General features: G+C 46.0%; 1 protein-coding gene across 1 annotated transcript in view; it reads left to right on the forward strand.

The window, feature by feature from the left end:
• Nucleotides 1-11,236, forward strand: part of LOC138680259 (excitatory amino acid transporter 5-like) — a 1,936,174-nt gene extending 1,924,938 nt beyond the window's left edge. The window contains exon 12 of the mRNA XM_069767861.1: nucleotides 10,774-11,236. Within this exon, the coding sequence (XP_069623962.1) occupies nucleotides 10,774-10,911 (138 nt within the window). The 3' untranslated portion in view covers nucleotides 10,912-11,236. The remainder of the gene's footprint in view (nucleotides 1-10,773) is intronic.
• Nucleotides 11,237-23,021: the final 11,785 nt, after the last annotated feature.

A 23,021-nucleotide genomic window follows, 5' to 3' on the forward strand; every position in this document is an offset into this window, starting at 1 on the left:
CATCCACCGAGTGTTGTCCTGTCGCGTCTTCTTTATATTATTGCCAAGAAGATGCAAAACAATGAAAATAATAAAATCATTATTTACCAAAAAAATAGAGTAAGTGAAAACCACATTGCAAATAAACATTCATTACAAATAAAGAAGCAGGGCGCGTCCGAGGATGAGTATATACCTAATAAGAATATAATCACCCTCGGACGCGCCCTGCTTCTTTCCGACAGCCTTCCTTCCTAAGAATCAGCCCTTCCGTGGTGTAGAGAGAGGGTTTGTTACACTCCAAGGTGTTCCCCAGGTTGCCCTTCCTGAGCTTCGATCTTCCGGCTCTCGTTTAGTAGTTCTTGGAAACTACACTGCATTAGGCCTACAAATTGGGTATGGGGTGTAGAGAGATGGTGTGTTCCACTCCAAGGTGTTCCCCAGGTTTCCTCGCCAATGCTTCGATCTTCATGCTCTCGTTTAGTAGTTGTTGGAAACTACACTGCATTAGGCCTACAAATTGGGTATGGGGTGTAGAGAGATGGTGTGTTCCACTCCAAGGTGTTCTCCAGGTTGCCTTTCCTGAGCTTCGATCTTCCGGCTCTCGTTTAGTAGTTCTTGGAAACTACACTGCATTAGGCCTACAAATTGGGTATGGGGTGTAGAGAGATGGTGTGTTCCACTCCAAGGTGTTCCCCAGGTTTCCTCGCCAATGCTTCGATCTTCATGCTCTCGTTTAGTAGTTGTTGGAAACTACACTGCATTTGGCCTACAAATTGGGTATGGGGTGTAGAGAGATGGTGTGTTCCACTCCAAGGTGTTCTCCAGGTTGCCTTTCCTGAGCTTCGATCTTCCGGCTCTCGTTTAGTAGTTCTTGGAAACTACACTGCATTAGGCCTACAAATTGGGTATGGGGTGTAGAGAGATGGTGTGTTCCACTCCAAGGTGTTCCCCAGGTTTCCTCGCCAATGCTTCGATCTTCATGCTCTCGTTTAGTAGTTGTTGGAAACTACACTGCATTAGGCCTACAAATTGGGTATGGGGTGTAGAGAGATGGTGTGTTCCACTCCAAGGTGTTCTCCAGGTTGCCTTTCCTGAGCTTCGATCTTCCGGCTCTCGTTTAGTAGTTCTTGGAAACTACACTGCATTAGGCCTACAAATTGGGTATGGGGTGTAGAGAGATGGTGTGTTCCACTCCAAGGTGTTCCCCAGGTTTCCTCGCCAATGCTTCGATCTTCATGCTCTCGTTTAGTAGTTGTTGGAAACTACACTGCATTAGGCCTACAAATTGGGTATGGGGTGTAGAGAGATGGTGTGTTCCACTCCAAGGTGTTCTCCAGGTTGCCTTTCCTGAGCTTCGATCTTCCGGCTCTCGTTTAGTAGTTCTTGGAAACTACACTGCATTAGGCCTACAAATTGGGTATGGGGTGTAGAGAGATGGTGTGTTCCACTCCAAGGTGTTCCCCAGGTTTCCTCGCCAATGCTTCGATCTTCATGCTCTCGTTTAGTAGTTGTTGGAAACTACACTGCATTAGGCCTACAAATTGGGTATGGGGTGTAGAGAGATGGTGTGTTCCACTCCAAGGTGTTCTCCAGGTTGCCTTTCCTGAGCTTCGATCTTCCGGCTCTCGTTTAGTAGTTCTTGGAAACTACACTGCATTAGGCCTACAAATTGGGTATGGGGTGTAGAGAGATGGTGTGTTCCACTCCAAGGTGTTCCCCAGGTTTCCTCGCCAATGCTTCGATCTTCATGCTCTCGTTTAGTAGTTGTTGGAAACTACACTGCATTAGGCCTACAAATTGGGTATGAGGTGTAGAGAGATGGTGTGTTCCACTCCAAGGTGTTCTCCAGGTTGCCTTTTTTGAGCTTCGATCTTCCGGCTCTCGTTTAGTAGTTCTTGGAAACTACACTGCATTAGGCCTACAAATTGGGTATGATGTGTAGAGAGATGGTGTGTTCCACTCCAAGGTGTTCTCCAGGTTGCCTTTCCTGAACTTCTATCTTCAGGCTCTCATTAAATTGTGGTTAAACGGAACAACTGCATTTGGCGTACTAGTTGGTTTGGGGCCTACTATCGGTGTCTGCCACTCCTTGCTGTTCTCCTGGTTTCCTGTCCTGAAATTCCGTTTTCAGGCGCTCGTTAAGTAGTTGTTAATGTTAGACTGCATTTTGCCTACTAGTTGGGTTGGGGCCTACTATCGGTGTCTGCCACTCCTTGCTGTTCTCCTCCACTGAACAAAGCTGTGCCGCCTGTTTACTACGGTTGCCAATTTTGAACTGCATTTCGACTACTTACTGATTTGGGCCTACTCTCTGTGTCAGCCTCTCATTCCAGTTGTCCTCCACTGCAATGCCCCCTGGTTATTCCTGTGTTACCAATTTTGAACTGCATTTAGCCAACTTTATTCTTTGGGCCTATATCTGTGTTTCCTCCTCATCCTGCCCATTGCCCAGCCAGTGATAGATGAGTCTGCTGGTACATTGACCCATAACGCAACATTCCCCGTGCACGCTACACAACAACATTGTGACCCTGCTGAAAGTCAGGTTGCTCTTCCCGCATACCATACCACCTTACACGGGGACAAAGAGGAAGGTGCAGATGAAAGTGCAGGTTCCTTCATCAGGTGGGGGGGAAGAATACTAGTTGGCGACGTCACTGGCACAGGGCCTCTCATAGTACGCAAAAGTGTTGCTGCCGGTGGGAGGCGCCCCCGCCGTGCAAACACACCGCTGTACTTTGAGGGGCCCTGTGCCAGTGCCAATGCCAACGAGTGGGCCCCCCCTGCTTGCTCAGGTTCACAGCACTTGCAAAGTTGAAATACTTACCTCTCCCTGCTCCACTGCCGTGACGTGGTCCAGATTTCCTGGGCCCACTAATTACTTGAACCAGCCCTACCCACCACAACTTTAGCCAAATGACCCCCAATTTCAAATGCCTTCCAATTATTATAAGGTAAATTACGCTTGACAAGCTTCATTAAGAAGAATGGATGGTTTTGACATTAAAATGGGCACTCTAGGTGTTTTCCTGGCCCCCACTCACTGCCGACTATGCTGCCCCATTGACTTGCATTGGGTTTCGTGTTTCGGTCGATCCCGACTTTACGTCATAATCGGCCGATTTCACTCGACCCGACTTTTGAGATAGTCGGGTTTCGCGAAACCCGGCTCGACTCTAAAAAGGTCAAGGTCGCTCAACTCTACTCCCACTTCCCAGAGCTTGTCCTGTGTAAGTTTAACCATCAGGTCGTTCCGGGTGCTCCTAACCACCAGGTCCATAACAGTAGGCCCAACCAAACAAGTAGGCCAAATGCAGATTAATATCCGAAACAGGATGAAAATTGAGGCTCAACTTTGTTCAGTGGAGGAGAAAAGCAAGAAACGGCAGACACCGTTAGTAGGCCCAACCAAACAAGTAGGCCAAATGCAGTTTAAAATCCAAAACAGGATGAAAATTGAGGCTCAGCTTTGTTCAGTGGAGGAGAAAAGCAAGGAGCGGCAGACACCGTTAGTAGGCCCAACCAAACAAGTAGGCCAAATGCAGTTCAATATCCAAAACAGGATGAAAATTGAGGCTCAGCTTTGTTCACTGGAGGAGAAAAGCAAAGAGCGTCAGACACCGTTAGTAGGCCCAACCAAACAAGTAGGCCAAATGCAGTTTAATATTTGAAACAGGAGTAAACTGGCGGCTCAGCTTTGTTCAGTGGAGGACAACTGTAATGGGAGGCAGACAGTGTTAGTAGGCCTAAATAAGTAAGCTAAATGCAGTTCAAAATTGGTAACTGGAGTACACAGGCGGCAAAGCTTTGTTCAATGGAGGACAGCTGTAATGAGTGGCGCAGACAGACTTAGTAGGCCTAAAGTAAAAAAAGGAGACGTTTATTCTCAGCGAGGAAAGGCAAGTGTAGGACCTGGTACAAGAGAGATGCCGTAAAGTGGCTACCAGGTACACATAAAATTGGCCATTTTTGTGCGCTAAACGCTCTCATTTTTCATATTTCTAGTGCAGTAATGCAGTTCAATTTTCGTGTTTCATGTTTGCATGTTTTAGTGCTGCAGTGTGCTGCCTTATTTACTAGACTATATACGAGTTGGCGACTCTAGGTTCAACACCTGTTCACACTTAGTCTATGTTTGGATGTGACGGTCAGTTTTTTTAAATATAAAGTAAAAAAGTAGGCTAAATGCAGTTCAAAATTGGTAACAGGAGTACACAGGCGGCATAGCTTTGTTCAGCGGAGGACAACTGTAATAAGTGGCTCAGACAGACTTAGTAGGCCTAAAATAAAAAAGTAGGCTAAATGCAGATAAAAATTGGTAACAGGAGTACACAGGCGGCATTGCTTTGTTCAGTAAGGACAACTGTAATAAGTGGCTCAGACAGACTTAGTAGGCCTAAAATAAATAAGTAGGCTAAATGCAGTTCACAATTGGCAAGAGGAGTACACAGGCGGCATAGCTTTTTTCAGCGGAGGAGGACAACTGTTATGAGAGGCTCACAAAGTTACTAGGCCCAAGTAAGTAAGTAGGCTAAATTCAGTTCAAAATTGGTAATAGGAGTACACAGGTGGCATTGCTTTGTTCAGTGGAGGACTACTGTAATAAGTGGCTGACACAGTTAGTAGGCCAAAATACTAAAGTGGGCTAAATGTTTGCCAAAAAATTGTTCATAAATAAACTGGTAGCATAGCTAGGTACAGGGGTGGGCTCCTCTGCTGAGTAGCAGACAGTGGTAGTTGGCGCAAAGTATTAACTGGTCTAAATGGAGGCCAGGGGCCCTGTATATTTTCACTATCATCTATCATTTCAACAAATTTGTATTGGCAGTGCCATTAAACGATTTACCAGCACAGACTACACAGTGGTGGAGCAGGGAGAGGTAAGCTTTGCAAGAGGTAGAGCACTGTTCGAGCTGGGGGGGACTATGAGGGACCCTGTGCCAGTGCTGTCCCCCAAGAGTGGGCACACACACCTGTCCAGGCAAACGGCACTCGCACGGGTGCTTGCGCCAAGTGGTGACCACGGCCCTGTGGGGGGAGTCAGCCCATTTAGGGAGGTATAAAAACAGTCCATGGTGGACATTCAGCAGCTGCAAATAGAGGAATTGGAGCAGTCAGTAAGAGGAGGCCAAAAGCAAGACATTTTTCAGGCAAGCTACGTGTCAGCAGGGGAAGGTGGGGCAAAATAATTAGAAATCCATGATTGGTTCATTTTAATGAAGGTTAGATCATCAACATTTCAGGTAGCCAGACTTGTCCTTTTTTCGGTCAGTATTGAACCAGCAGCACTGAATACTCTTTCTGATAGCACACTAGAAGCAGGGCAAGCGAGTTCCTGTAATTAATATTCTGCCAATTCAGGCCAGGTGTCTATTTTGGATGCCCAGTAATGAAAGGGGAATGACCTGTGAGGGAGAACATCAATAAGGGAGGAAAAATAGTTGGTAACCATACTGGACAAATGCTGTCTCCTGTCACTTTGAATCGATGCAGCAGTACCTGTCGTGTCTGCGGTTATTGCGAAATCACTCCACAACCTGGTCATAAAACCCCTCTGTCCAACGCCACTTTGGATTTGTTCACCTCTAACACCTCTGCCATGTTGCCCCTATGGCTCGTGTGAGAAAAATCACCGCCTCTGTGTGCTGGGAATGGCTGAACCAAACGGTCTACAAGAGTTGCTTGTTTGGTAGCCAATATTTGCTCCAGGTTCTCATGTGGCATGATATTTTGTAATTTTCCTTTGTATCATGGATCCAGGAGGCAGGCCAACCAGTAATCGTCATCGGTCATCATTTTGATAAAGCGGGGGTCCCTTTTTAGGATACGCAAGGCATACTCTGCCATGTGGGCCAATGTTTCAGGTGTCAATTCACTGCTTGTACTGGGTTGAGGAGCACTTTCTTGCAAATCAATTTCACTTGTGGCCCGCAACAACCCTGTACCTGACCTTGCAACGCCACCAGTTTCTATTGCCCCCTGAAAAGCATCCTCCTCCCATAAATATTCATCCCCATCATCCTCTTCCTCCTCCTCCTCTTCGTCCGCCACCTCATCCAGGAGAGTTCCCTGAGCAGACAACGGCTGACTGTCATCAAGGCTTCCCTCCTCGGCTGCAGACGCCTGCTCCTTGATGTGCATCAAACTTTGCATCAGCAGACGCATTAGTGGGATGCTCATGCTTATGATGGCATCATCTGCACTTACCAGCCGTGTGATTCCTCAAAACACTGAAGGACTTGACAGAGGTCTTGGAGCTTCGACCACTGCACACCAGACAAATCCATGTCTGCCATCCAACTGCCTGCCCGTGTATGTGTATCCTCCCACAAATAAATGACAGCATGCCTCTGTTCGCACAGCCTCTGAAGCATGTGCAGTGTGGAGCTCCACCTTGTTGCAGTGTCGATTATTAGGCGGTGCTGGGGAAGATTCAGTGATCGCAGATGGTTCTGCATACGGCTGGAGCGTACGGGCGACCGGCGGATGTGCGAGCAAAGTCTTCGCACCTTCAGGAGCAGGGCTGGTAACTCCGGATAATTTTTCAGGAAGCACTGCACCACCGGGTTCAAGGTGTGAGCCAGGCAAGGAATATGTTTCAGTTCTGAAAGGGCTATGGCAGCCATAAAATTCCTTCCGTTATCACTGACTACCTTGCCTGCCTCAATATGTACACTGCCCAGCCATGACTGAGTTTCTTGCTGCAAGTACTCAGCCAGCTAATTCCACGGTGTGTCTGTTGTTGCCCAAACACTTCATTTGTAGCACAGCCTGCTGACGCTTACCACTAGCTGTTCCATAATGGGACATCTCGTGTGCAACACTGGCAGCTGCGGATGGAGTGGTCGTGCGACTGCGCTCTGTGGACGAGCTTTCACTTCTGGAGGAAGAGGAGGAGGGGGTGGCGAACACCTACAGCCAACTGTTTTCTAGAACGTGGGCTAGGCAGAAGTGTCCCACTATGGCTGTCCCCTGTGGACCCTGCATCCACCACATTAACCCAGTGTGCCATGATGGACACGTAACGTCCCTGGCCATGCCTACTGGTCCATGCATCTGTTGTGAGGTGCACCTTTCTACTGACTGATTGCCTAAGTGCATGGACAATGCGGTCTTTGACATGCTGGTGGAGGGGTGGGATGGCTTTTCTCGCAAAGAAGTGTCGACTGGGTAGGTCATAGCGTGGTACTGCGTAGGCCATCAGGCTTTGAAAGCAAACGGTAGGGCATCATCTCTAACGAGATTAGTCTAGCAATGTGGGCGTTCAAACCCTGTGTACGCAGATGACAGCATGAGTACTTTCTTTTCCTAGCGAGAGTCTCTTGTAGGGTGAGCTGGACTGGAGAGCTGCATATGGTGGAACTAGCGCTGTGGGTGGTGGACATGGCAGATTGAAAGAGGGTTGGTGATGGTATTCTTGATGCTGGCCTACCTACAGTGTTTCCTACCAAGAACCTTGTGATTCCCTGACTGCTTTGGCCTTGCGACAATACCTCCACATTTGCTGCTGGTGGTGTCCTAATCGGTGGGCTTGCTGTGAGGGAAGCAATGTAGCGTTGCTGACTACCTTCATTCTGAGCAGGTGCACCAACGGTACTGGATGTTTGGTAGATAGTCCAGGCTTGCAAGTGCATGCTGGTTAAATGTCTACACATGCACGTTGTATTTGAACTTTTGAGATTCTTCCCTCTGCTAAAGGTCTTTGAGCACTTCTTACAGATAACTTTGCACTGACCATTCGGATCTTGGTTAAAAAATTCCCACACTGCACTCTTCCTACTATGGATTACCTTTTCAGGCATTGCACGCTGTTCTCCTTTCACCGGATGGCCACGCTGTTCTAAAACTGTTTTTGGTTTCGACAAACATTTTTGGCCAGATACGGGCCTGCCAGATGAAAGCTGTTGCAATGTAGATGGCTGCTACGGATCATCCTCCTCCGCTTCCGAGCTACTGGCAGCGGCACCCTCTTCCCCCAATGGCTGCCAATCTGGGTCAACAACTGGGTCATCTATCACCTCCTCTTCAGTGTCATGTGCCCCTTCCTCTGTGTCACCGTGTAAGGTGCTATAGCGTTCGTGACGGGGCACCATAGTCTCATTAGGGTCAGATTCTGGCTCAGTACACTGCGAGGGCAATGTAGTGATCTGAGTCAATGGAATAGCATAATAATCTAGCTCTGGCTGTGCATCTGTGCACTCCATGTCCGATTCATCTTGTAATGGGATTTTAACCATTTCCCTCTCTAACCCAGGCACGGTATGTGTAAAGAGCTCAATGGAGTAAACTGTAGTGTCGCCTGCCGCATCCTTCACTTTTGATTTGGGTGAAGGACACAAGGAAGCAACTTGTTCCTCACTGGGAGCATCCACTGACGACTCGCTGCTTTTAGATTTCGAACCTTCTGAAGAGGAGGCGAAAGAGCTAGAGGCTGAGTCAGCAAGGAAAGCCAAAACTTTTTCCTGCTGCTCCGGCTTTAAAAGCTGTTTTCCTACTCCCAGATAAGGGAGCCTTCGAGGCCTTGTGTAGCCAGACGATGATGCTGGCTCAACACCTCAAGCCTTCAGTGCTATTTTGTTTTTCCCACTACCACTAGATGCTCCACCACCACCACCATCAGTACCAGCTGGCAAAGACCGCCCATGGCCTCTTCCACCACACTTCCTCATTTTTGGAGAAATCTAACCAAAACAATAACCGTTATATGGTACTGTAAAACAAGGTAGAAGGTGTATATAAACTTTTTGAGAATTTAAATCTCCCTTTTTTTTGGGGGGGGGAGACCGCAATAAAACTCAGGCCCAGTGTATTGCACTACACAATGTAAGTGGCAGAACGTGGCTGGAAGATGTACGACAAACTAACAGAACTGTGACATAGATCCACTTAGTGCCAATTTAAATCTCCTTTTTTTGTGGGGAGACTGTAACAAAACTCAGGCCCAGTGTATTACACTATGCAATGTAAGTGGCAGAACGTGGCTGGAAGATATACGACAAACAGAACTGACGTAGATCCACTTAGTGCCAATTTAAATCTCCCTTTTTTGGGGGGGAGACTGCAACAAAACTCAGGCCCAGTGTATTACACTACACAATGTAAGTGGCAGAACGTGGCTTGAAGATGTACGACAAACTAACAGAACTGTGACATAGATCCACTTAGTGCCAATTTAAATCTCCCTTTTTCTGGGGGTGGACTGCACCAAAACTCAGGCCCAGTGTATTACACTACACATTGTAAGTGGCAGAACGTAGCTGGAAGATGTACGACAAACTAACAGAACTGTGACGTAGATCCCCTTAGTGCCAATTTAAATCTCCCTTTTTTTTTGGGGGGGGAGACTGCACCAAAACTAAGGCGTAGTGTATTACACTACACAATGTAAGTGGCAGGCCGTGGCTGGAAGATATACGACAAACTAACAGAACTGACGTAGATCCACTTAGTGCCAATTTAAATCTTCCTTTTTTGGTGGGGAGACTGCAACAAAACTCAGGCACAGTGTATAACACTACACAATGTAAGTGGCAGAACGTGGCTGGAAGATGTACGACAAACTAACAGAACTGTGACGTAGATCCCCTTAGTGCCAATTTAAATCTCCCTTTTTTGGGGGGGGGAGACTGCACCAAAACTCAGGCCCAGTGTATTACACTACACAATGTAAGTGGCAGGCCGTGGCTGGAAGATATACGACAAACTAACAGAACTGACGTAGATCCACTTAGTGCCAATTTAAATCTTCCTTTTTTGGTGGGGAGACTGCAACAAAACTCAGGCACAGTGTATAACACTACACAATGTAAGTGGCAGAACGTGGCTGGAAGATATATAAAAAAATACAAGGGCTGTAGTACAATTTCAATCTCCCTACAATGATCTCAGGACAAGTATGGCAGCAATAAAAAGGACTGCTGCACACAAAAGTGTGGACAAAGAAACAAGAGAACTGTGCAGAAAGGAGCAACAGGATTTTTACTTTTAAAAAAGCAGTTGGTTTGCACAGCGGCGTACAAACAGCAATGCAGCTATCAGGGAGCCTTGTAGGGCAGCCTAATAAGCGGCAGAGCTGATGCACAAAAATATAAACTCCACTGTCCCTGCAAAGAAAAGGTGGTGTTGGACAGTGAAAATCGCTACAGCACAAGCAGTTTGGGGGTTAATCTTCCCTCCCTAACTATATCCCTTCTTCTGATGAAGCTGCAGCAACCTCTCCCTATGCTAAGATTGGCAAAAGTAAGATGGCGGTCGGCGTGCACGTCCCTTTATAGCCCCTGTGACACCGCAGAAAGCAAGCCAATCACTGTCATGCCCTTCTCTAAGATGGTGGGGACCGAGACTTATGTCATCACGCTGCCCACACTTCGCCTCCTCCTTCATTGGATAAGAAATGGCGCTGAAAGCGTCATATGAAACGCGACTTTGGCGCGAAGATCGCCAACCTCATGGCCGATCCCACACTAGGATGAGGTCGTGTTTCACGAAACCCGACTTTGCCGAAAGTTGGCAATTTTTCAATTTGTCCGATCCGTTTTGCTCAACCCTAATGTGATTCTTAAGATTTTCAATTAGTCTATGCCTGATGAAGAGACCTGTGTAGTTTCGAAAGCTTGAGATTTCATACCATTTTTTCAGTTAGCTATTAAAAGGTATCAACCACTGAGGACTCTCAATTCTAAATATTTTTCACTTAAAAGTAATAATAGCAATTCATTCCTGTTTTTTATTTTAGTATTTTATCATTTTGTACATTGTTAAATGGTTTTTGTGTTTTGTTTTCTACATTAGGATTTGTCGGTTGAAACAACACCATTGCAACTGTCCATGAATGATCCACAACAACATGCTGATTGTCAGATCATGGAGATGATAGAAGAGTCACGATATGAAAAGAGAAGAATACAGTTTAATATATGTCAGGTTTAAGAAACACACTGTAATCCATCAAAACTGGTATTGTTACCAATATCAACCAATGCTCAGATTCCACTGTGCTCTGATAAAAGATAGATGGACTGAGACTTAGTTCTACAGTACGTACAACAAGGCTAGTGTTGATGTTGGATAGTTTTTTAAACAAGACCCAAGTTTCTTTGTCTATCAGTTTGGCGTATGCTATGCTTATTTATATTTACAATACGTTACTTTCACTGTTCAAAATTATGTGTACCGCTAAATCTACAATGCTTCCCCATAACACTATAGAATTACAACTGAAATAATAATAAAAATATGACTAAATATTTTTATCAAGAAAAAGGCTCTGTTCACATTATGCTTGTCTACTACTTTAAGCATATTTGCAAACTACTATCTAGGATTGTAATTAGTGATGATTGCGATGCTCGGAGCTAGCCGAGTATTTCTCGGTGGGAGCTCGGGTCCATGCCCTGCATGTTTGGTGCTATTTAGAGAACCAATGAACATGCAGGGATTGTCTGCCACATACTGTAATGCTGCAGCCATGTTGGTTGTGGCATTACAGTGATTGGCTGGCCGCACAGCATCATCAGGTCTATATCAGACCTGGTGCCACCCTGCTTGTCACAGTCAGCTCCAGAATCACGAAGTGTGGGGAGAGATGCTGCTGAGCTAAGGCGAGATTTGTTTGCATCGTAGTTAGTGTTGGTATACCACATATAATACACATATCCATCTCAAATAACAGTCCTTCTGAGGACAAATAGCTGCATAGATATCAGTGCTAGGCAGGCAGGCAGTGTATGTGGGGACTGCAGTGCATATAGCAATATGGTCCATTCCAGTTGTCTGCTGCGGCCTATCACAGATACTTGTAGACATAGCCCCAGGTATCAGGGGCCAGGAATATTTTTTTTTATCTTAATCTTGATTATTTGATTTAAAAGCAATCCAGTGAACACCGTTTTTCTGCTCCATTTGCTTGTTGGCACTGCAGAATACAGCTAGATCCTTTCCATATTACAGCGGTAAAAAAACAGCTATTTTAACCTGGGGTTTTTCCGCCACATGGATTACATATCAGTGCAGTCACAATTGTGCCATTTCAGGCATCAAGGTAAATTTTGTTGCAGTGTCTTAGGCAAGTTATTGACACCAGTTTGCTGAAAAAAATAGTTACCAACAGGCCAGATATTTGAACCTGGAGTTTTCCCTCACATGGAGCACATATAAGTTCACTCCAAATTCAGCCATTTATAGTGAAGGTTGAAAATAATGTGCTCCATTTAAAATGGGCAAGGCGCGTAGCAAGGGACAGGGAAGTGGACGTGATGGTGCATTCAGAGGCCGTGGGCAAGCTGAAATTGTGCCACAACAAACACTCATCTTCTCACCCGACCTTCCTGTCCCAATTACTAGGGGATCGCAGCAGCACATCATGATTGAACCCTGAGCAGTGTCAAAAGGTTGTTGGTTGGATAGCGGATAATGCTTCCAGTCACTTTGCTGCCACCACCACCACCCTGTCAACCACACGGTCAAGTCTGCATAGCCATCAGTCTGGACCGCATATTCCTCACCCTGATCCTTCTTCCTCCCACCGTGCCGAATGCCTGGAGACAACTTATCCCACACTTTGACACTCTGAAGAGCTGTTCATTTTACATTTATAGATTCGGGCCTTTCGGCCGGTCCACTTGAAGCGGGGCAAGGGGAGAGCGCTTGTAGCAATGCCAAAATATTTGAGCAGGCACGATCACATGAAGGCAACGGTGGGAAGGTGTTACAAGAGGTGGTTGATGATGAGACACAATTGCCAGAAAGGCTGGAGGAGGACCAGGGTGCAGAAGTGAAGGATAAGGTGGTGGATGATATAGTAACTGACCCAAGCTGGCAGGAGGACATGCAGAGTGAGGACAGCAGCACACAGGGGGAGGGAGGCATAGCTCTCCCACAGGCAGAAAGAAGCAAGTGGTGGCCGCAGACAGAAGGTGGGCAACCGTTCCCTGTAACACTAACATGACAGATGTTGCCAGTCCAACTGTTAGGTCTTCCTAAGTCTGGTTGCTTTTTAAAGACTCTGCTGATAATCCCAAAAAGGCCATTTGCACCACCAGACAGGCCAGCATCAGCAGGGGAAGCAAAACTACCAGCCTGACCACCACTAGCATGATCAGGCACATGGCCGCAAAGCACCCGACTTTGTGGGCAAAACGCCAGGGTCTAGGAACAGTGTCTGCAGGTGACACCACTACGAGAGGCTCACACAGACTTAGTAGGCCTAAAATAAAAAAGTAGGCTAAATGCAGTTCAAAATTGGTAAGAGGAGTACACAGGCGGCATAGCTTTTTTCAGCGGAGGACAACTGTTATTAGAGGCTCACACAGATTTAGTAGGCCTAAAATAAAAAAGTTGGCTAAATGCAGTTCAAAATTGGTAACAGGACTAACGAGGCGGCATAGCTAGGTACTGGGGTGGGCTCCTCTGCTGAGTAGCAGACAGTGGTAGTAGGCGCAAAGTATTAACTGGTCTAAATGGAGGCCTGGGCCCCTGTATATTTTAACTATCATCTATCATTTCAACAAATTTGTATTGGCAGTGCAATTGAAGGATTTAACAGCACAGACTACACAGTGGTGGAGCAGGGAGAGGTAAGTGTTGCAAGTGGTAGAGCACTGTTCGAGCTGGGGGGAACACTGTCTCGTGGGTGGCGGTACTGGCACAGGCCCCCTCATATTACGATGCTGTGTCTGACGTTGGGTGTGCACCACAACTGTCAGAGACACTTCATTGTACTATGAGGGATCCTGTGCCAGTGCCGTCGCCCAAAAGTGGGCATACCCACCTGACCAGGCAAACGGCACTTTCACAGGTGCTTGCGCCAAGTGGTGACCACAGCCCTGTGGGGGGAGTCAGCCCATTTAGGGAGGTATAAAAATGGCCTATGGTGGACATTCAGCAGCTGCAAGTAGAGGAATTGGAGCAGTCAGTAAGAGGAGGCCAAAAGCAAGACATTTTTCAGGCAAGCTACGTGTCAGCAGGGGAAGGTGTGGCAAAATAATTAGAAATCCATGATTGGTTCATTTAAATGAAGGTTAGATCATCAACATTTCGGGTAGCCAGACGAGTCCTTTTTTAGGTCAGTATTGCACCAGCAGCACTGAAGACTCTTTCTGATAGCACACTAGCAGCTGGGCAAGCGAGCTCCTGTAATGCATATTCTGCCAATTCAGGCCAGGTGTCTATCTTAGATGCCCAGTAATCAAAGGGGAATGACTTGTGAGGGAGAACATCGATAAGGGAGGAAAAATAGTTCGTAACCATACTGGACAAATGCTGTCTCCTGTCACTTTGAATCGATGCAGCAGTACCTGTTGTGTCTGCAGTCATTGCGAAATCACTCGACAACCTGGTCATAAAACCTTGTGCACCTCTAACACCTCTGCCATGTTGCTCCCTACAGCTCGTGTGAGAACCATCACCGCCGATGTGTGCTGGGAATGCCTGAACCAAATGGTCTACAAGAGTTGCTTGTTTGGTAGCCAATATTTGCTCAAGGTTCTCATGTCGCATGATATTTTATAATTTCCCTTTATATCGTAAATCCAGGAGGCAGGAAAACCAGTAATCGTCATCGGCCATCATTTTTATAATACGGAGGTCCCCTTTTAGGATACGCAAGGCATAATCAGCCATGTGGGCCAATGTTCCAGGTGTCAATTCACTGCTTGTGCTGGGTTGAGGAGCACTTTCTTGCAAATCAATATCACTTGTCTCCCGCAAAAACCCTGTACCTGACCTTGCAACTGCACCAGTTTCTATTGCCCCCTGAGAAGCATCCTCCTCCCATAAATATTCACCCCCATCCTCCTCCTCCTCTTCGTCCAGGAGAGTTCCCTGAGCAGACAATGGCTGACTGTCATCAAGGCTTCCCTCCTCCTCAGCCGCAGACGCCTGCTACTTAATGTGCATCAAACTTTGCATCAGCAGACGTGGGATGCTCATGCTTATGATGGAGTCGTCTGCACTTACCAGCCGTGTGCATTCCTCAAAACACTGAAGGACTTGACAGAGGTCTTGGAGCTTCGACCACTGCACATCAGACAACCCCATGTCTGCCATCCAACTGCCTGCCCGTGTATGTGAATCCTCCCACAAATATATCACAGCACGCCTCTGTTCGCACAGCCTCTGAAGCATGTGCAGTGTGGAGTTCCAACTTGCTGCAACGTCGATTATTAGGCGGTGCTGGGGAAGCTTCAGTGATCGCTGATGGTTCATCATACGGCTGGAGTGTACGGGCGACCAGCGGATGTGCGAGCAAAGTCTTCGCACCTTCAGGAGCAGGGCTGGTAACCCCGGATAATTTTTCAGGAAGCACTGCACCACCAGGTTCAAGGTGTGAGCCAGGCAAGGAATGTGTATCAGTTCTGAAAGGGCTATGGCAGCCATAAAATTCCTTCCGTTATCACTGACTACCTTGCCTGCCTCAAGATGTATACTGCCCAGCCATGACTGAGTTTCTTGCCGCAAGTACTCAGCCAGTACTTCCGCGGTTGTCTGTTGTCACCCAAACACTTCATTTCCAACACAGCCTGCTGACGCTTACCTCTAGCTGTTCCATAATGTGACACCTCGTGTGCAACACTGGCAGCTGCAGATGGAGAGGTCGGGCGACTGCGCTCTGTGGACGAGCTTTCGCTTCTGGAGGAGGGGTGTCGAACGCCTACTGTCAACTGTTTCCTAGACCATGGGCTAGACAGAAGTGTCCCACTATGGCTGTCCCCTGTGGACCCTGCATCTTCCACATTAACCCAGTGCGCCGTGATGGACACGTAACGTCCCTGGCCATGCCTACTGGTCCATACATCTGTTGTGAGGTGCACCTTTCTACTGACTGATTGCCTGAGTGCATGGACAATGTGGTCTTTGACATGCTGTTGGAGTGCTGGGATGGCTTTTCTCGCAAAGAAGTGTCTACTGGGTAGGTCATAGCGTGGTACTGAGTAGGCAATCAGGGCTTTGAAAGCTTCGCTTTCAACCAACCGGTAGGGCATCATCTCTAACGAGATTAGTCTAGCAATGTGGGTGTTCAAACCCTGTGTACGCGGATGAGTACTTCCTTTTCCTAATGAGAGTCTCTTGTAGGGTGAGCTGGACTGGAGAGCTGCATATGGTGGAACTAGCGGTGGGGGTGGTGGACATGGCGGATTGAGAGAGGGTTGGTGATGGTATTCTTGATGTTGGCCTACCTACAGTGTTTCCTACCAAGAACCTTGTGATTCCCTGACTGCTTTCGCCTTGCGACGATACCTCCACATTTGCTGTTGGTGGTGTCCTAACCAGTGGGCTTACAGTGAGGGAAGCAATGTAGCTCTGCTGTCTACCTTAATCCTGAGCAGGTGCACCAGCGGTACGGGACGTTTGGTAGTTAGTTCAGGCTTGCAAGTGCATGCTGGTTAAATGTCTACGCATGTATGTTGTATTTAAATTTTGGACATTCTTCACTCAGCATTTCTTACTGATAACTTTCTGCGGATCATTCGGATCTTGGTTAAAAAATTCCCACACTGCACTCTTCCTACTATCGAATACCTTTTCAGGCATTGCATGCTGTTCTCCTTTCACTGGATGGCCACGCTGTCCTAAAAGTGTTTTTGGTTTTGTCAAACGTTTTTGGGCAGAAACGGGCCTGCCAGATGATAGCTGTTGTGATGTAGATGCCTGCTGCGGATCATCCTCCTCCGCTTCAGAGCTACTGCCAGCGGCACCGTTCCCCCAACGGCTGCCAATCTGGGCCACCTCCTCTTCAATGTCATGTGCACCTTCCTCTGTGTCACCGTGTAAGGTGCTATAGCGTTTGGGACGGGGCACCATAGTCTCATCAGGGTCAGATTCTGGCTCAGTACACTGGGAGGGCAATGTAGTGATCTGAGTCAATGGAACAGTATAATAATCTAGCTGTGGCTGTGCATCTGTGCACTCCATGTCCGATTCATCTTGTAATGGGCTGTTAACTATTTCCCTTTCTAACCCTGGCACGGTATGTGTAAAGAGCTCCATGGAGTAAACTGTAGTGTCGCCTGCCGCATCCTTCACTTTTGCTTTGGGTGAAGGACACAAGGAAGCGACTTGGTCCTGACCGGGAGCATCCACTGACGACTCGCTGCTTTTAGATTTTGAACTTTCTGAAGAGGAGGCGAAAGAGCTAGAGGCTGAGTCAGCAAGGAAAGCCAAAACTTTTTCCTGCTGCTTCGACATTAAAAGCTGTTTTTCTACTTCCAGATAAGGGAGCCTTCGAGGCCTTGTGTAGCCAGACGAAGACGCTGGCTTAACACTTCCAGCCTTAAGGTACCTTCACACATAACGATATCGTTAACGATATCGTTGCTTTTGGTGACGTAGCAACGATATCGTTAAGGACATCGTTATGTGTGACAGCGACCAACGATCAGGCCCCTGCTGGGAGATCGTTGGTCGCTGAACAAAGTCCAGAACTTTATTTCGTCGCTGGATCTCCCGTGGACATCGCTGGATCGGCGTGTGACACCGATCCAGCGATGTCTTCACTGGTAACCAGGGTAAACATCGGGTAACTAAGCGCAGGGCCGCGCTTAGTAACCAGATGTTTACCCTGGTTATCAGCGTAAAAGTAAAAAAAAACAAACACTACATACTTACCTACCGCTGTCTGTCCCCGGCGCTGTGCTCTGCACTCCTCCTGTACTGGCTGTGAGCGTCGGTCAGCCGGAAAGCAGAGCGGTGACGTCACCGCTCTGCTTTCCGGCCGCTGTGCTCACAGCCAGTACAGGAGGAGTGCAGAGAAGCTGAGCGCCGGGGACAGACAGCGGTAGGTAAGTATGTAGTGTTTGTTTTTTTTACTTTTAGGATGGTAACCAGGGTAAACATCGGGTTACTAAGCGCGGCCCTGCGCTTAGTTACCCGATGTTTACCCTGGTTACCGGCATCGTTGGTCGCTGGAGAGCTGTCTGTGTGACAGCTCTCCAGCGACCAAACAGCGACGCTGCAGCGATCCGGATCGTTGTCGGTATCGCTGCAGCGTCGCTTAATGTGAAGGGGCCTTTAGGTGTTATTATGCTTTTCCCACTACCACCAGATGCTCCACCACCACCATCAGTACCAGCTGGCAACGACCGCCCACGGCCTCTTCCACCAGACTTCCTCATTTTTGGGGAAAATCTAAACAAAATAACAACCGTTATATGTTACTGTAAAACAAGGTAGAAGGTGTATATATAAAGCTGGCAGATATACGATAAACAGAACAGACGTATAGAAACTTGTTGTCAATTTAAATCTCTTTTTTTTTTTTGGGGGGGGGGGGGAGACTGTGGAATAAAAACAGGCCCTGTGTATTACACTACACAATGTAAGAGGCACAACGTGGCTGGCAGATATATCAAAAAATATAAGGGCTGTAGTACAATTTCAATCTCCCTACAATGATCAAAAAACAAGTATGGCAGCAATAAAAAGGACTGCTGCACACAAAAGTGTGGACAAAGAAACAAGAGAACTGTGCAGAAAGGAGCAACAGGATCTTTGCTTTTAAAAAAGCAGTTGGTTTGCACAGCGGCGTACACAAAACAGAACAGAAATGCAGCTATCAGGGTGACTTATAGGGCAGCCTAATAAGCTACAGCGCTGATGCACAAAAAAAACCTCCACTGTCCCTGCAAACAAAAGGTGGTGTTGGACAGTGGAAATCACTACAGCACAAGCAGTTTCGGGGTTAATCTTCCCTCCCTAACTATATCCCTTCTTCTGATGAAGTTGGAGCAACCTCTCCCTATGCTAAGATCGGCAGAAGTAAGATGGCGGTCGGCGTGCACGCCCCTTTATAGCCCCTGTGACGCCTCAGAAAGCAAGCCAATCACTGTAATGCCCTTCTCTAAGATGATGGGGACCGAGACCTATGTCATCACGCTGCCCACTCTGTGTTCGCCTTCATTGGATGAGAAATGGCGCCGAAAGCGTCATACGAAACGCGACTTTGGTGCGAAGATCGCCGACCTCATGGCCGATCCCACACTAGGATCGGGTCAGGTTTCACGAAACCAGACTTTGCCAAAAGTCGGTGATTTTTTTAATTGTCCGATCCGTTTCACTCAACCCTACAAGTCACCAATACAGAACAGGAGAATTCAACTTTGTCGCAATCGATTAGCAGCTGCAGCTCTAACAGCTCTGCTGTATTAGAACACTGGCTGCCTGTGAGATGGAAGCTGAAGTACTGAGAGGAAACTGCAGATGTGAAAGTTTTGATCACACACAAATCTGCAGTGAGAGCAGCCATTACATATCACACTGGTAAGTCCCCTTTTATTTATAATAACCTCTGGAGGCAGATTCTTATGTCGATCAGTGTCCAGCTCATAGTTATCAATTGCTCATTTACACATTCCAGAAAAATACCTATTTTTCTTATAAAACATTGGATTATTTATGTCATGGTATCATTTTTCTTAGCTTCCTATAATTTACACACCCATCGCGACAGCTTAGGAGTGTTGATCCAACTGCCAGATGCCTTTTAACCCCTTAATCCCATATGACGTACTATCCCGCCGAGGTTACCTGGGACTTATTTCCCAGTGACGGGATAGTACGTCATAGTCGATCGGCAGCGCTCACGGACCGCTCCTGGCACATTAACCCCGGTAACACTGCGATCAAAGATGATCGCGGCGTTCCGGCGGCATAGGGAAGCATCGCGCAGGGAGGGGGCTCCCTGCGTGCTTCCCTGAGATCCTCGGAGCAACGCGATGTGATCACATTGTTCTGAAGGGTCTCCTATCTCCTCCTCTCTGCAGGCCCAGATCCAAAATGACCACGGGGGCCTTCTGGGTCCTGCAGGTAGGTGGCTTTCAAGCCTCTGCTCAGAACAGACGCCGGGAAGCCTCCCTGCAGTGCCTGTGTGATCACTGATCTGACACAGTGCACTGAAAAGTGTCAGATCAGCGATCTGTCACTATAATGTGATGTCCCCCCCCCTGAGGCAATGTAAAAAAAAATAAAAATAAAATATTCACGTGTAAAAAAAAAAAAAAAAAAAAATTTGATAAATAATGAAAAATATATATATATTGTTCCAATAAATACATTTCTTTATCTAAATAAAAAAAAACAATAAAACTACACATATTTAGTATTGGCGCATCCGTAACGACCCAACCAATAAAACTGTCCCACTAGTTAACCCCTTCAGTGAACACCGTAAAAAAAAAAAAGGCAAAAAACGACGCTTTATTATCATACCGCCAAACAAAGTGGAATAGCACGCTATCAAAAAGACGGATATAAATAACTATGGTACCGCTGAAAGCGTCATCTTGCCCCGCAAAAAACGAGCCGCCATACAGCGTCATCAATGAAAAAATAAAAAAAGTTATAGTTCTCAGAATAAAGCGATGCAAAAATAATTATTTTTTATATAAAATAGTTTTTATCGTATAAAAGCGCCAAAAAATAAAAAAGATATAAATGAGGTATCGCTGTAATCGTTCTGACCCGAGGAATAAAACTGATTTATCAATTTTACCAAACGTGGAACGATATAAGCGCCCCCCAAAATATATTCATGAATAGCTGGTTTTTGTTCATTTTACCTCACAAAAATTGGAATAAAAAGCGATCAAAAAATGTCAAGTGCCAGAAAATGGTACCAATAAAAACGTCAACTCGTCCTGCAAAAAACAAGACCTCACAAGACTCTGTGGACCAAAATATGGAAAATTATAGCTCTCAAAATGTGGAGAAGCAAAAACAATTTTTTGCAATAAAAAACGTCTTTTAGTGTGTGATGGCTGCCAATCATAAAAATCTGCTACAAAACCCGCTATAAACGTAAATCATCCTCTTAGTTAGGGAAAAATAATATAATTTAATAAAATGTATTTATTTCCATTCTCCCATTAGGATTAGGATTGGGGCTAAAGTTAAGGTTGGGGCTAAAGTTAGGGTTAGGGCTAAAGTTAGGGTTAGGGCTACAGTTAGGGTTGGGGTTAGAATTGGGGCTAAAGCTAGGGTTAGGGTTGGGGATAAAGTTAGGGCTGGGGCAAAAGCTAGGGTTAGGGCTAAAGTTAGGGTTGGGGCTAAAGTTAGGGTTTGGATTACATTTACGGTTGGGATTAGGGTTAGGGTTATGGTTGGGATTAGGGTTAGGGGTGTGTTTGGGTTAGGGTTTCTGTTATAATTGGGGAGTTTTCACTGTTTAGGCACATCAGGGGCTCTCCAAACGCGACATGGAATCCAATCTCAATTCCAGCCAATTCTGTGTTGAAAAAGTAAAACAGTGCTCCTTCCCTTCCGAGCTCTGCCATGCACCCAAACGGTGGTTTCCCCCTACATATGGGGTATCAGCATACTCGGGACAAATTGTACAACAACTTTTGGGGTCCAATTTCTCCTGTTACCCTTGGGAATATACAAAACTGTGGGGCTAAAAAAAATTTGTGTGGAAAGTTTTTTTATTTTGACGGCTCAGAGTTATAAACTGTAGTGAAACACTTGGGGGGTTCAAAGTTCTCACAACACATCTAGATAAGTTCCTTGGGGGGGTCTACTTTCCATTATGGGGTCACTTGTGGGGGGGTTTCAATGTTTAGGCACACCAGGGGCTCTCCAAACGCGACATGGTGTCCTGTCTCAATTCCAGTCAATTTTGCATTGAAAAGTCAAACGGTGCTCCTTCCCTTCCGAGCTCTGCCATGCGCCCAAACAGTGGTTTACCCCCACATATGGGGTATCAGCATACTCAGGACAAATTGTACAACAACTTTTGGGGTCCAATTTCTTCTCTCACCCTTGGGAAAATAAAAAATTGGGGGCGAAAAGAATTTTTGTGAAAAAATATGATTTTTTTATTTTTACGGTTCTGCATTATAAACTTCTGTGAAGCACTTGGTGGGTCAAAGTGCTCAACACACATCTAGATAAGTTCCTTAGGGGGTCTACTTTCCAAAATGGTGTCACTTGTGGGGAGTTTCAATGTTTAGGCACATCAGGGGCTCTCCAAACCCGACATAGCATCCTATCTCAATTCGTCAATTTTGCATTGAAAAGTCAAACCACGCTCCTTCCCTTCCGAGCTCTGCCATGTGCCCAAACAGTGGCTTACCCCCACATATGGGGTATCAGCGTACTCAGGACAAATTGTACAAGAAGTTTTGGAGTCCAATTTCTCCTGTTACCCTTAGTAAAATAAAACAAATTGGAGCTGAAGTAATTTTTTTGAGAAAAAAAGTGGAATGTTCATTTTTTTTTAACATTCCAAAAATTCCTGTGAAACACCTGAAGGGTTAATAAACTTCTTGAATGTGGTTTTGAGCACCTTGAGATGTGCAGTTTTTAGAATGGTGTCACACAGGCATTTTCTATCATATAGACCCCTCAAAGGGACTTCAAATGTGATGTGGTCCCTAAAACAAAATGGTGTTGTAAAAACGAGAAATTGCTGGTCAATTTTTAACCCTTATAACTCCCTAACAAAAAACTTACCGATATCACTTATGGCTATTGGTGATGGCCTGCTTTAATTTTTTTTCTATTTTTAGTATGTTTCATCTCTAATTCTGCCACCACTTCTGCCATTTGGTTGTATCCAATTTTATCCTGCAAGTTTTTTTCCCCCTTTCTGTGGTACACACAGACTTTCCACGTAGGCCCTGCCATTCAATTATCCATGCATGCATGCATATTTAACCTTAATGGTGTAGGTTTTACCAATATAGTCTTTTAGTTCCTCATTTTCTTGTTTTTAAATTTTTTAGTCATCATATACAGGTCCTTCTCAAAAAAATTAGCATATAGTGTTAAATTTCATTATTTACCATAATGTAATGATTACAATTAAACTTTCATATATTATAGATTCATTATCCACCAACTGAAATTTGTCAGGTCTTTTATTGTTTTAATACTGATGATTTTGGCATACAACTCCTGATAACCCAAAAAACCTGTCTCAATAAATTAGCATATCAAGAAAAGGTTCTCTAAACGACCTATTACCCTAATCTTCTGAATCAACTAATTAACTCTAAACACATGCAAAAGATACCTGAGGCTTTTATAAACTCCCTGCCTGGTTCATT

Source organism: Ranitomeya imitator, chromosome 1 (genome assembly GCF_032444005.1).
Source record: "Ranitomeya imitator isolate aRanImi1 chromosome 1, aRanImi1.pri, whole genome shotgun sequence".
Lineage (NCBI taxonomy): Eukaryota > Metazoa > Chordata > Amphibia > Anura > Dendrobatidae > Ranitomeya > Ranitomeya imitator.